Source organism: Bombina bombina, chromosome 10 (assembly GCF_027579735.1).
Source record: "Bombina bombina isolate aBomBom1 chromosome 10, aBomBom1.pri, whole genome shotgun sequence".
In the NCBI taxonomy this organism is placed as follows: domain Eukaryota; kingdom Metazoa; phylum Chordata; class Amphibia; order Anura; family Bombinatoridae; genus Bombina; species Bombina bombina.
In genome coordinates, this window is record NC_069508.1 from 27,588,693 (window position 1) to 27,602,902 (window position 14,210).

At 40.8% G+C, this 14,210-nt stretch overlaps 1 protein-coding gene across 1 annotated transcript in view; it reads left to right on the plus strand.

Annotated features, from left to right (window-relative positions):
- Positions 1 to 14,210, plus strand: part of LOC128641109 (calcium-activated chloride channel regulator 1-like) — a 170,447-nt gene that overhangs the window by 88,118 nt on the left and 68,119 nt on the right. Inside the window, exons 9-10 of the mRNA XM_053693684.1 lie at positions 6,495 to 6,601; positions 6,810 to 7,031. Of these exons, the coding sequence (XP_053549659.1) occupies positions 6,495 to 6,601; positions 6,810 to 7,031 (329 nt within the window). The remainder of the gene's footprint in view (positions 1 to 6,494; positions 6,602 to 6,809; positions 7,032 to 14,210) is intronic.

Sequence of the window (14,210 nt, forward strand, 5' to 3'; positions counted from 1 at the left end):
TAATTTGATCAAAACCTAGGAGCCATTTTACTTTTGATGCCTTGAATAATTTCCATTTTAGCAAGTTCTGGCTATATATATATTATATATTATATACAATATCAGCAGCACAATTCAATTTTTCACTTCAAAGTTTGAAAACTGAAATTGAAACAAAAACGTTGTTCAAATTTAAACTATAGCTACCTGATATATAAATATAATTAGAAAGAGTGACAGAGGGTTCCATTTATAAGGCTCCTTTATGAGCTTCAGAACCCTTTTGGCTGCAAGTTCGCACAAGCAAGCCTGCAATTGAGAGTGAAGAAGCAGCAGTCATCAGCTGGTCATTAGCACATTACACTGATTGTTTTGTGGCGTATGTCAATCCCGAATGGGGAGATTGACAGCCCCTGCATGCATGAGATTAGCTGAGTGCAAGCAGGGGGATAGGTTGCACACTTGTGATAGTGTGCAAAGGTAAATGCGGGCAGGGGATTGTTGCCCACTAAATGTGAAGCAGAGTGGACAGGGGTGAAGATGTACGCCCCTATTCACCCAATTTTTCTTAACATTTTTTTCTCTTAAAAGTGGACCTGAGAGACAGACGGATGGATGATAGACAGATTGATAGATAACTAAACTCACTCAAAACCAGGGACATTTATTCAGCTCGACTTAGAAGGACATTACATTAAAAATGTAATAAGCCATAAATGTATTAATTAATGGGAATTAAAGACAATTGCCATATACAATAAGGCTTTATTTTGATATCCTTTGCTACAAAAAATGTATTTGTCTCCTTGATCCTTGGAAAGGCTGGGACACAGATTCTGTACAGAAAAGGAAATAAAAGTCAAATGAAACTTTCATGATTCAGATAGAGCATTATGTTTTATTTACTTTTATTAACTAATTTACTTTGCTAGCTTGGTAGCCTTTGTTATTTGGTCAGTAGAAGCTTACGCAATATTTGCGCTCCACTCTTAATACAAGCGCACGCAATTGTGCACTGGTATTTAAAGTACAGCGTTTCCATAGGCTCCAATGGGAGCCTCCTTCTTATGGGCAAATTTGCCTGTGTGTGGGTGTGCGATAAATTAGCGCTCCACTTGTAATCTAGCCCTAAATGTGCAGGAGTTTGTAGCATACCTATGATATTTGCATTGTAGCCTCATTGAGGAGTATGGGACAAGCACAGCAACGACTAGCACAATAATGGCTAGATTACGAGTTTTGCGTTATGGTGAAAAAGCATTGTTATGGCTCTTTTTCACTACCGCTGGTATTATGAGTCTTGCAGGTTTATCTTTATCTACTATTCATCTTTAGGACCTGCGCCTCTTTATCTACTATTCACATATCTGTACCGCACACTTTTTTGGACGTAACGCAACGTAACTACCGCAGCTTTCAAAAAGTCCTTTTTCAATGGGACTTCCACAGCGCCGGTATTACGAGTTTGCCTGTCCAGCCAAAAAGTGAGCGATACAGCCTATACCATCAAGATCCATACCGTAAACTGAAAGTCAGTAGTTATGGCTTTTTTGTTACAGAGCTGTAGCATAAAACTCATAACTAAAGTGCTAAAAAGTACACTAACACCCATAAACTACCTATTAACCCCTAAACCGAGGCTCTCCCGCATCGCAAACACTAAAATAAAATTATTAACCCCTAATCTGCCACTCCGAACATCGCCACCACTATAATAAACATATTAACCCTTAAACCGCCACACTCCTGCATCGCAAACACTAGTTAAATATTATTAACCCCTAATCTGCTGTCCCTAACATCGCCGCAACATACATTACTGTTATTAACCCCTAATCTGCTGCCCCAAAATCACTGCCACTATACTAAAGTTGTTACACCTAATCTAATAGCCCTATCAAAATAAAAAAGCCCCCTCAAATAAAAAAACCACTAGCCTAAACTAAAATGCCAATAGCCCTTAAAAGGGCCTTTTGTGGGGCATTGCCCCAAAGAAATCAGCTCTTTTAACTGTAAAAAAAAATACAAACAACCCCCCAACAGTAAAACCCACCACCCACACAACCAAACCCCCCAAATAAAATCCTATCTAAAAAAACCTAAGCTCCCCATTGCCCTGAAAAGGGCATTTGGATGGGCATTGCCCTTAAAAGGACATTTAGCTCTTTTTCAGCCCAAACCCTAATCTAAAAATAAAACGTACCCAATAAACCCTTACAAAAACCTAACACTAACCCCCGAAGATCCGCTTAAAGTTTTTGAAGACCGGACATCCATCCTCAATGAAGCCGGGAGAAGTCTTCATCCAAGCGGAAAGAAGTGGTCCTCCAGGCGGGAAGATTGGTAACAGGTTTAAAGGTAAAGGCTTTCTCCTGGTAATACCTTGTAAACAGGTGCAAAGGAAAACTTTCTCCTGGCAATGGCCAAGTGCAGGAATTGCATAAAGCAGGAAACAAACTTGTAGATTGGTAACAGGTTTAAAGGTAAAGGCTTTCTCCTGGTAATACCTTGTAAACAGGTGCAAAGGAAATCTTTCTCCAAAGAAATACAGGAAACAGGTTCTGACTTGACAAAACAGATCCAATGTGAAGACACTAATGCAGACTAAAAGCCATCCTTAAATAGGGAGGTTTTGCACAGGGTTGGTTCTGATTAATTCCAGAATTGAGAACACATGTGTGTTGCACAGGTGTAATAACAAGTAAGGCAAATAGTTATTTATCAGATCTTTTAAGATCCATGCTATTGCTACAACTGGCTGTGGCTCAACATGTAAGCAAACAGAAATAGCAACCACAGAGCCACAGGTTCAAATCCCCACACAGCCCTTCTTAGCAGAATGCCTCCCAGACCTTTTCTTTTTCTTTTTCGTCTGGAGGCTTGGTTCATGACAGATGCCCCCTCCAAAGAGCGCACTTTGGGCGCTCAAAGCCTGTTCAAACATCTGAAGGTGGGATTTACGAACAAGTGTTCCATTTGAAGCCCTAATACAATCAGATGGAATGGATTCTTTGCTTGGAACAGCTGCCTGAGATTGGGGACCCTTAGAAGATATCCCTGTAGGCATAACAAGAGCTGAAAAACCAAGACAGTTTTGATTTAGAGGTTCCTGATTATACCCAGCAGCTTGCAATGGACTGGCTGATGGGCAGGGTACCTCCGGGTAGGAAAAGACCTCTCCTTCAGAGTCAAGGAATTCGTTATCTGGGTCATATCTGCCTGATGGGTAGAGTACCTCCGGGTAAGGTATGACCTCTCCTTCAGAGTCCAGGAATTCATTTTCTGTGTCATTTATATCCAATTCAACCATCTCATCCAATTCTTTCTCAGTCAATGAGTAGCTGGGTGAAGGTGGTACAAGGAGGTGTGGATCTTTAGAATTGGCAGAGTCTGATTCAGCTGGAAGGTTTGTCACTTTTATGTCTGATGAGTGACTTTTGTTAGCTGGATCACCAGCCAGGGCAGAAAAAAGGTAATGTGCAGGATTTCCAGGAGGTATTTTTGCAGAGTTCCCCAATGTGGTTGATGCAGAAACAGACGCAGTGGTATGGGTAATGGATGTAGTTGGAGTTGTACTCCCAATGACCATCTGTTTCAAATCAGGTACCATTTCTTGAAGCGTGTTAGAAACGGTTGTTTGTAGAATAGATGTATTCTCCATAGCTGGGTCATCTCCAGGGGTATCATACAGTTTGCTAGTGGAAGTATAATTTGTTCCCTTAACATCAGAGTTCATTTTCAACTTGGCTGTATCTTGACTTGATCCTCTAGGAGGTCTTACTGGACACCCTGTGATGCGGTGACCAGGTCCCCCACAATAGAAACAGAGGTTAAGTTGTCTTCGCCGAATTTTCTCCTCTTCTGTTAAGGGTTCTTTAAAACCTTTCCTTGTTTGGGAGGTAACTTTAGACAAGGTTTCGGTTGGGAGAGATAACATTTCCACCAGCTCCATAAAGTTAATGAGTATGTCCTTAATAAACTTTAACACTGAATCCAATACAGCAATAATCCCAGAGGGCTCTCTTTTAAGGTTCTGTCATGTTCTGTCTCAGGATATCATGTGAGAGCCTCATTGTCTGGAACAGTTGCTTTAAAGGAAGATTAGTAGAAGCCATACTGATTGAAAATGAAAACAAATTTATTTAAACAACAAAATACTTTGTTTAAGCAAATACTTGCAGAATATTTAAATATGCTACTCAGGTATGTTAAGACCACATACAGCAGGAGTGAAAATAAAGAAAACTAGTAAGCAGAGATGCAGATTCAAAAAGGAAAGTCTTTCTCTTGGTAATAACTGAAATGTAAGATTTGCACAAGGCAGAAAACAACTTGCAAACTGGTAACAGGTTTAAAGGTAAAGTCTCTCTCCTTGTAATTGCTGAGTGCAGGAATTGCACAATGCAGGAAACAACTTGCAAACTGGTAACAGGTTTAAAGGTAAAGTCTCTCTCCTTGAGATTGCTGAGTGCAGGAATTGCACAATGCAGGAAACAACTTGCAAACTGGTAACAGGTTTAAAGGTAAAGTCTCTCTCCTTGAAATTGCTGAGTGCAGGAATTACACAATGCAGGAAACAACTTGCAAACTGGTAACAGGTTTAAAGGTAAAGTCTCTCTCCTTGTAATTGCTGAGTGCAGGAAATGCACAAGGCAGGAAACAAACTTGAAGATTGGTAACAGGTTTAAAGGTAAAGGCTTTCTCCTGGTAATACCTTGTAAACAGGTGCAAAGGAAAACTTTCTCCTGGCAATGGCCAAGTGCAGGAATTGCATAAAGCAGGAAACAAACTTGTAGATTGGTAACAGGTTTAAAGGTAAAGGCTTTCTCCTGGTAACAGAAGTCTTCATCCAGATGGCATCTTCTATCTTCACCCTTCAGACGCGGAGCGGCTCCATCTTCAAGATATCCGGGGTGGAGCATCCTCTTTATACGGTCTCAGCCGTACACTGAAGGTTCCTTTAAATGACCTCATCCAAGATGGCGTCCCTTGAATTCCAATTGGCTGTTAGAATTCTATCAGCCAATCGGAAATAAAGGTGAAAAAATCCTATTGGCTGATCCAATCAGCCAATAGGATTGAGCTTGCATTCTATTGGCTGATTGGCTGATTTTTTTTACAGGTAAAAGAGCTGATTTCTTTGGGGCACTTCCCCGCAAAAGGCCATTTTAAGGGCTATTGGCAGTTTAGTTTAGGCTAGTGTTTTTTTTTTTTTTTATTATTATTATTTTTTATTTTGATACGGCTATTAGATTAGGTGTAATTAGTTTAAATATTTGATCATTTCATTTTTATTTTGTGTAATTTAGTGTTTGTTTTTTTTTGTAATTTAGTTAATTGTATTTAATTTATGTAATTTATTTAATTGTAGTGTAAGGTTAGGTGTTAGTGTAAGGTAGGTTAGGTTTTATTTTACAGGTAAATTTGTATTTATTTTAGCTAGGTAGCTTGTAAATAGTTAATAACTATTTTCTAATTAGTCTACCTAGTTAAAATAAATACAAACTTAGCTGTGAAATAAAAACAAAACCTAAGATAGCTACAATGTAACTATTAGTTATATTGTAGCAAGCTTAGGGTTTATTTTATAGGTAAGTATTTAGTTTGAAATAGGAATTATTTAGGTATTAATTGTAATTTTTATTTAGATTTATTTTAATTATATTAAAGTTAGTGGGTGTTAGGGTTAGACTTAGGGTTAGGTTTAGGGGTTAATAACTTTAGTATAGTGGCGGCGATGTTGGGGGCGGCAGATTAGGGGTTAATAAGTTTAGGTAGGTAGCGACAACATTGGGGCGACAGATTAGGGGTTAAAAAGTGTAGGTAGGTGTCGGCGACATTGGGGACGGCAGATTAGGGATTAATAAGTATAATGTAGGTGGTGGCGATGTCGGGGGCGGCAGATTAGGTGTTAAGTGTAATGTAGGTGTCGGCGATGTCGGGGCGGCATATTAGGGGTTAATAAGTGTAGGTAGCGGCGCTGTCGGGGGTGGCAGATTAGGGGTTAATAAGTGTAATGTAGGTGTCGGCAATGTTTTCTTTCCCCATAGGAATCAATGGGGCTGCGTTACAGAGCTTTACGCTCCTTTATTGCAGGTGTTATTTTTTTTTTAGCTGGCTCTCCCCATTGATGTCTATGGGGAAATCGTGCACGAGCACGTAAACCCAGCTCAAAGCAGCGCTGGTATTTGAGTGCGGTATGGAGCTCAAGTTTGCTCAACGCTGCAATATTGCCTGCTAACGCCGTTTTTTTTGCAAACCTGTAATAGCAGCGCTATAGGGAGGTGAGCGGTGACTATAACTTGCAAGTTAGCACAGAGCAGCTCATAACGCAAAACTTGTAATCTAGCTGTAAATAATTAATGTTATTGCTGTCATGGATTGGAATGCCAGAAAACTAAAGCATGTTGCCTCGTCTAGTTGACGTTTCCCTGCTTAGTGAATCTAGGTCCCTACTTTATGTATTAGATAAAAATCACAAGATGACATTTGTAATCCAAATATTTCTTCTTCAGGAGGATTAAAGTTTTTAGCTACAGACAATCTGGATGCAAATGGTTTGATTGATGCTTTTGCTGGAATAGCGACTGGAAGTGGAGATATATCTAAACAGGCTATTCAGGTGATAAATTGTGGAACTTTACAGTTTGTTTAAATTCTACCTATTATTTTTTTTTTATTATTAACCAGATCAATTTACTACTAAAAAAAAAGGAGAGAATGTGCAATACCTAAATTACTTTATTATAATGTTGTGCTAATGGATTCTTTATTATATAAATTGCTTATGTTCAACATCACTTTTTTTATTTACCTACATTTTTTGGCAGCTGGAAAGCACCGTCTTAAACCTTGTACCAAATCAGTGCTTGAATGGCACAGTTTACGTTGACAACACTGTGGGGAATGAAACATTTTTTCTGGTCACTTGGCAAAGTGCAGCGCCAATAATCAACTTACAAGACCCAAAGGGAAACATATACACCGCTGCAAACTTCACCTCTGACGATTTTGCCAAATCAGCTAGACTGGAAATCCCTGGAACAGCAGAAGTAAGTACTTTATGTCTCTGTTTTTGCTCATAAATCACTATTAGAAGCCTTGCTTCTCTGATATACCTTATTGTCAGTTTCTAGTGGTAGAATTCAGTTCAATATTACCTATTTTCATGCTTAAGTTATGTTGCTTCAGGGTTGCTCTAATTGCACCATGATTGAGATGCTTGATATAGTTTTAGGGGTAGACACTTATCAGTGTTAGGGGTAGAGTAAAACATATTGGGGAAAATGTACCATCCAGAGAGGAGAGAAAAAGTTGCTATAAGATAGCTTTATTCAAAATTAATTTCCAAGTACTGTTGCCTGATTTTTACAGATGTTCCATTACATCTAAAGTAATAATGTTCACTCTATTCACTGAAGACAATTTAAGTACCATATAATATGTTCAACTAATAGTTGAATGTTAATGCCATCCATGAAATCATACCATAAAGCAACATTACACTGGCAGATGACTAAGGCTGTGAGCTGTCCTCCAATAGTCAACTATCAGGTGATCCTCAGAAAACAGCAGGAGGGGTCATGATCATCTCCTACACTAGATCTATAGGGTCTACAGCTTCAGAGGATCTCAAATTAGACCTTGGAGCAGACAATTTTTTCTGTGGCCCTTATCAGCCATATTCTCACTTAGTACTTTAGACCAAACCATGTTCCTTGCTTCCCTGTCCATATTTGGCCATAGACTAGACTTAATAAATTTATTATTATCCATTTAGTATTTTTTACTGGACAGATACTGGACTTTCAGTTAATTATTGGACACATGACAACCCTACAGACCACTTGAGTTTTTGGTATCTGTGAGTTTGAGCCATCACGTGTTGAAAAGTGCCACAAGGAAGTAATTGCTCTGATGTTTAAAATGTTTTATTTAATGATGCAAAGAGTTTCATTAAGATGTTAGATGATATGAATAAAGACTTCAAGGGTACATGTGCTGGATGATACAGTAGGGGGATTAATATATTTACACCACCTCATTTATTATTGTGGGGGTTAAGGCTTTGAGCTATTTGTAGAACACATTGAAAAAGATAAGCAAGGTAGGTAGTGTTAGAAGATGACAGTCAAAGGATGGGGACTGGAAGGGAGTTATATATTAGGGGGATATATATGATTGATTTGAAAATATTTTAGATATGTACAAACTTTCTGCATACTTAGTGGAATTTAAAAGCCCTGCAGATGTTTAAATTGTTTTGTAACAAATTAATAGTGATGTCGCGAATAGTTCGCCGGCGAATAGTTCCCGGCGAACATAGCTTGTTCGCGTTCACCGCGGCGGGCGAACATATGCGATGTACATACACAGTATATATATATATATATATATATATACATACACAGTATATATATATATATATATATATATATATATATATATATATATACATACACATATATATACACACACACATACATATACACATGCACACACACATATACATACACACAAATACATATACACTGTTACACACACAAATACATACATGCAGACACAGGCATATACATACATACACATACAGTACATACACATACACATATATACATAAAATAAATGCACACACACATATACATATATGCACACACAGACATATACATACATACACTACACATACACATATAAAATACATGACCAGAAGATACAGCATCTTATAGAGAAAACCCCTTGTCTCCTACACGCTCCCACGGCTGAATTAAAGAATTGTGTGTCACCCAAAGAATCTCAAGCTGACCAGCACAACAATAATAATAAGCTGTCCATATGGACATACAATCACCCGTTCCAGCACAACAAAGCCTAACAGTTTAAACACTGGGTGCAGAGGAAAATCTCCCTAAAATCACACCACAGGGCTTGCAAAGCACAGCGCGACCACACTTTCTGGGAAACCTTGCTACAGAAACTTATGGTGACACATTAATTTGCGGCAACAGACTACCAGCTTACATACACTCATATGCTGCCCTAATAAAAACAAGGGCGGGACATTCCTATACCGGCAAACAAAGTCTTGGGGATAAAAAGCTACTAGAAGTCTTACACCTCGGTATTCCGTAATATACAGCTACCCACAGTAGTAACGGGACCTTTAATATTAAGTTGTGTTGCTGTTTATTTGTGTTCTCTTTAATCCTGGCATGTGTGTTGATGCTAGCGCATACGTTACAATTTGGAGTGTTAAAATCTAGTTTCCATACACATGGACAATGATAATTCAACATTTCATGATACAATTAGTCACTATATATATATGGAAAGATGTATCCTAAGGTAATATCTTACCACAGAATTACCATAATACAGTCTTAGATCTAGGGATGGTTTTTATTACTTAACAAACTGTAATGCTTGCACAGTAAAATAGTTTCCTATATATATATACCTTAAAAAACGGCCCTGTACAGGACAGTTAGCTTCCCTGGCTGCTCTGAGTCTGTCTGAACGGCCCAAAACACTTCAGGAGGTGAGGAGGAGGAGCCTCATGGGGGCCATCACATGCAGAGTGCCAGCGTATCACAGAAGCTGGGGGAGGAGACAGAGCACAGGCTGAACCCAGTCGCACAGTTCAGCCTGTGCGATTATGCCTATATAGGCATGAGGCTGGGGAGGAGCTATGCCTGCACAGTGAAAACATTGAGATCACTGTGCAGGCATATAGGGCTCCTTACCGCACGTGCGAGTGGGGGGTGGAGACTGGAGTCAATACTATGACTCAGCCTCTCAGGCAGCAGCAGGCAGTGCTACGAGCGCCGTGGTGGTGTGGTGTGACGTCACGGACGTCAGCACACTGAGTAGTCCACCCGGTCCTAGCTCCTGCCTGCTCCTGCCTTTATCGTTGTAAATTGTAAATATAATACTGTATACATAGCATGCAATGCTGCATGCATAGTGACACAGACAGCAGGACAGCACAGAACTTGGGGGAAATAATAAATTATTAATAATATAAAATAATATAAATAAAAAATATATATAAAATTTTTAATATTTTTTTTTTTTTCTCTCATTTTTTATTTTTTATTTTTGGCTCATTTTTTTTCTCCCTCCTCTGCCCCCTGGGGGTTCATGTGCGACAGTGCACAAATGGAGGAGCCTCCACTGATCATTGAGTAAAACTTTAACCCTGTACCTCACAGTCAGCAGACACATTCCAGCCAATCAGCAGCAGACCCTCCCTCCCAGACCCTCCTACCTCCTGGACAGCATCCATTTTAGATTCATTCGGAAGCTGCATTCTTAGTGAGAGGAGGGACAGTGTAGCTGCTGCTGATTTAATAGGGAAATCGATAGCTAGGCTAGTGTATTCAGTGTCCTCTACAGTCCTGAAGGACTCATCTGATCTCTGATGTAAGGACAGCAACCCAAAAAGCCCTTTTTAGGGCTAGAACATCAGTCTGTTCTTTTTTTTTTTCCTGGGTAATCTAATTGCAGTTGCCTTCCTGACAGTGTGTGTGTCAGGCTTACAGCGTATACTGTGCCCACTTGCCCAGTGCCACCACTCATATCTGGTGTAACAGTAGTGTACATTTAAAAAACAACAACACTTTTTTGACTGTTAAATAATAGCAGTCAGTTTCCTTCACACGTGTGCATTTCAGTGCCTGCCAGGGCACAGTGTCACCCCAGTGCAACTCATATCTGGTGTAACAGTAGTGTACATTTTAAAAAAAAAACAACACTTTTTTGACTGTGTTAAATAATAGCAGTCAGTTTCTTTCACACGTGTGCATTTCAGTGCCTGCCAGGGCAAAGTGTCACCCCAGTGCAACCCATATCTGGTGTAACAGTAGTGTACATTTAAAAAACACAACACTTTTTTGACTGTGAAATAATAGCAGTCAGTTTCCTTCACACGTGTGCGTTTCAGTGCCTGCCAGGGCACAGTGTCACCCCAGTGCAACTCATATCTGGTCTAACAGTAGTGTACATTTAAAAAAAACAACACTTTTTTGACTGTGAAATAATAGCAGTCAGTTTCCTTCACACGTGTGCGTTTCAGTGCCTGCCTGCCAGGGCACAGTGTCACACCACTGCAACTCATATCTGTTGTAACAGTAGTGTACATTTAAAAAAAAAAAAACACTGATAGGGGACGTAACAGGGATTAAACTGATAAGAATAGTACTACTTAACACACCACTCCTATCTGGTGGCACATTAGATTGCACGCGCAGTGCCCCAAATTTGAAGTAGGAAGACCGACCAAGCATCTTTTTCCATCTCCCGGTTCCTAAAATCGATGCCATATACACGTCCCCTGATAGGGGACGTAACAGGGATTAAACTGATAAGAATAGAACTACTTAACACACCACTCCTATCTGGTGGCACATTAGATTGCACGCGCAGTGCCCCAAATTTGAAGTAGGAGGACCGACCAAGCATCTTTTTCCATCTCCCGGTTCCTAAAATCGATGCCATATACACGTCCCCTGATAGGGGACGTAACAGGGATTAAACTGGTAAGAATAGTACTACTTAACACACCACTCCTATCTGGTGGCACATTAGATTGCACGCGCAGTGCCCCAAATTTGAAGTAGGAGGATCGACCAAGCATCTTTTTCCATCTCCCGGTTCCTAAAATCCATGCCATATACACGTCCCCTGATAGGGGACGTAACAGGGATTAAACTGATAAGAATAGTACTACTTAACACACCACTCCTATCTGGTGGCACATTAGATTGCACGCGCAGTGCCCCAAATTTGAAGTAGGAGGACCGTAACAGGGATTAAACTGATAGGAATAGTACTACTTAACACACCTTATAATAACGCAGAGAGAGGCAATGCAGAGAGAGGAGTCTGAAGAAGAGAAGTCAGAGGAGGAAGGTGGCTTTGAGGAGGTGGAAGACCAAACACAGCAGGCGTCCCAGGGGGCTTGTTGTCACCTTTCGGGGACCCTTGGTGTTGTACGTGGCTGGGTGGAGGAAGAGACCTTCAATGACATCAGTGAGGACAAGGAACGGGACATGGCTAGCTTGGTATCCAACCTTGTGCAAATGGGAAGTTTGCGGTTGTGCAAATGGCCTGTTTGCGGTTGTTTGCGGTGCGTTAAACGGGGAGTTTGGTCTGTCACTGTGAAGCGGGCGTAACCCTTACACTACCTGATCGATACAACATCACACCTGATGTTTTAAAGCACGTTATTCTAAACAATTTAGGAATGATAGGTTATTTATGCCCTTTATGGATTAAAACCAGACTATGCATCAACTATGTAATTTTCCATGGGAGTTTTGCCATGGATCCCCCTCCGGCATGCCACAGTCCAGGAGTTAGTCCCCTTGAAACAACTTTTCCATCACTATTGTGGCCAGAAAGAGTCCCTGTGGGTTTTAAAATTCGCCTGCCTATTGAAGTCTATGGCGGTTCGCCCGGTTCGCCCGTTCGCGAACAGTTGTGGAAGTTTGCGTTCGCCGTTCGCGAACCCACATTTTTATGTTTGCGACATCACTACAAATTAACAAACCAGCCATGTATTTGGAGGAGCCAATCTGTACTTGTTACTGGCTTGTCACTGTTATTTTGTTAGTAATACTTGCTTTTTTCAGTATCCTATCATCACCTCTGCTGAACCCAGTTAGAAATAGATATGTAGGAGGGTTAAGATTGTGAAGTTTGCAGTGTGTGCTTTCAATTCTCAGAATGAGAATATACACAACATTTAGAGTTAAAGGAAAAGGGAGCAAAATAAATAATCAAAACATACAGCAAATTACTGAGGCGCCATCTTGAGGGACTGTGTACTGTCTACTGATATGGAGACCCAAGTATTGTACAAGGGTGTAAGAGATTTGCTGGAAGAGCACGGGAGGAGGCTCTGTGAGAGACTCGATGCTTTTATTGCCACAATTCAAGCGGCGCGAATGCACCACGATAACGCCGCAGAGGAGTACAGAGGAGCCACAGTGTGCCGCAGTGTCTCCAGATTTCCAGACGCACTCAACATTGCTGGCATCAGTGGGACCGACTCTCAGGATGGACCTTCAACCTGCCTCTGTCGCTGCAAACAGCTTGCACGTGCGGGAAGAAATAAAGTATGGCCACTCGCACATGGAGGCAGGTACTGTGGAACACTACAGCGCTCACGCGCTATCAAGCACGCTTCTCTCTATCTTTAGCCCTGCGGGTCCCTCACGGCAATTCTGCTGGGTACGCTACCAGAACCCTCGGTTGCACCGGTCTTTGTGCCTGCGCTCCCCTGGGGATCCCTGGGCTGTTTGGCCCCGCTTGGAGGCTGATGGCTTTGCCCGAATGCAAACAGGTTAATCAGACGCTACAGGCAGGAGTCAAGGGCATTTGAGCTGTTTATGGAGTTTGTGAGAGACTTTAAAGTTACACTTCTCCTGACCGGAGGAGCCCTACCTACTATGGACTGATAACCCGCTGTATTCATGAAGACATACCGTCGGATTCCCAGTGGAGGGCTGCCCCATGCTCCCATATATAAATTACTGCATCCCACTGTTATTTGTGTAGCCCATACTCCTGTTCATTACATATTTCTATGCTCCTGACTATTATCCTTTTTACTGGTCCCTAAGTGCACAGATAAACTTTCTTAGTTGGATGGGCTTATAATATGGCTGCTTAGTAAGCTTGTGTATTTGATTATTTTTTTTTGGCACAGTGCATGGTGTATTTCTTCTGTTATAATATGTTTACTGTGTGACTGCTCCGAGATGTGCATTGTAAGAGGTTTATGACTGATTATGACTTCAGTTTCTAGTGCGCTGTAGCCCTGCTGCTGGGTGCGTCATTCAAGTGTACATACTGCCCTCCTGATGTATATCCCTGGCGGAGTAGATTCCCAAGGGTTAAACGAGACTTACAAATTGGGTATTACTAAGTGCCCCTCATTTCATATGATTGCTCAGTGAGCTCCTCCACACTTGGTTTACCCGCCACATAGCTCATAAAGTGTAGGGTCAGCTCTCCCTAAGATTAGTTAAATTAATCTGCGCCATCCCTTCTCAACACTATACATGTAAATGTCTAAACTTAAAAGTAGTTGAGCATGAAATTAGCTATGGGAACTATTAGGGTTCACCTGGACTCATATAGTATGCTATTTCTTCTGATTGCCAAAATACACCTGACACACATTACTATTGCTTTAGCCTTATGTCCCTGGTGGTGAATTCAGTGGACGTTGC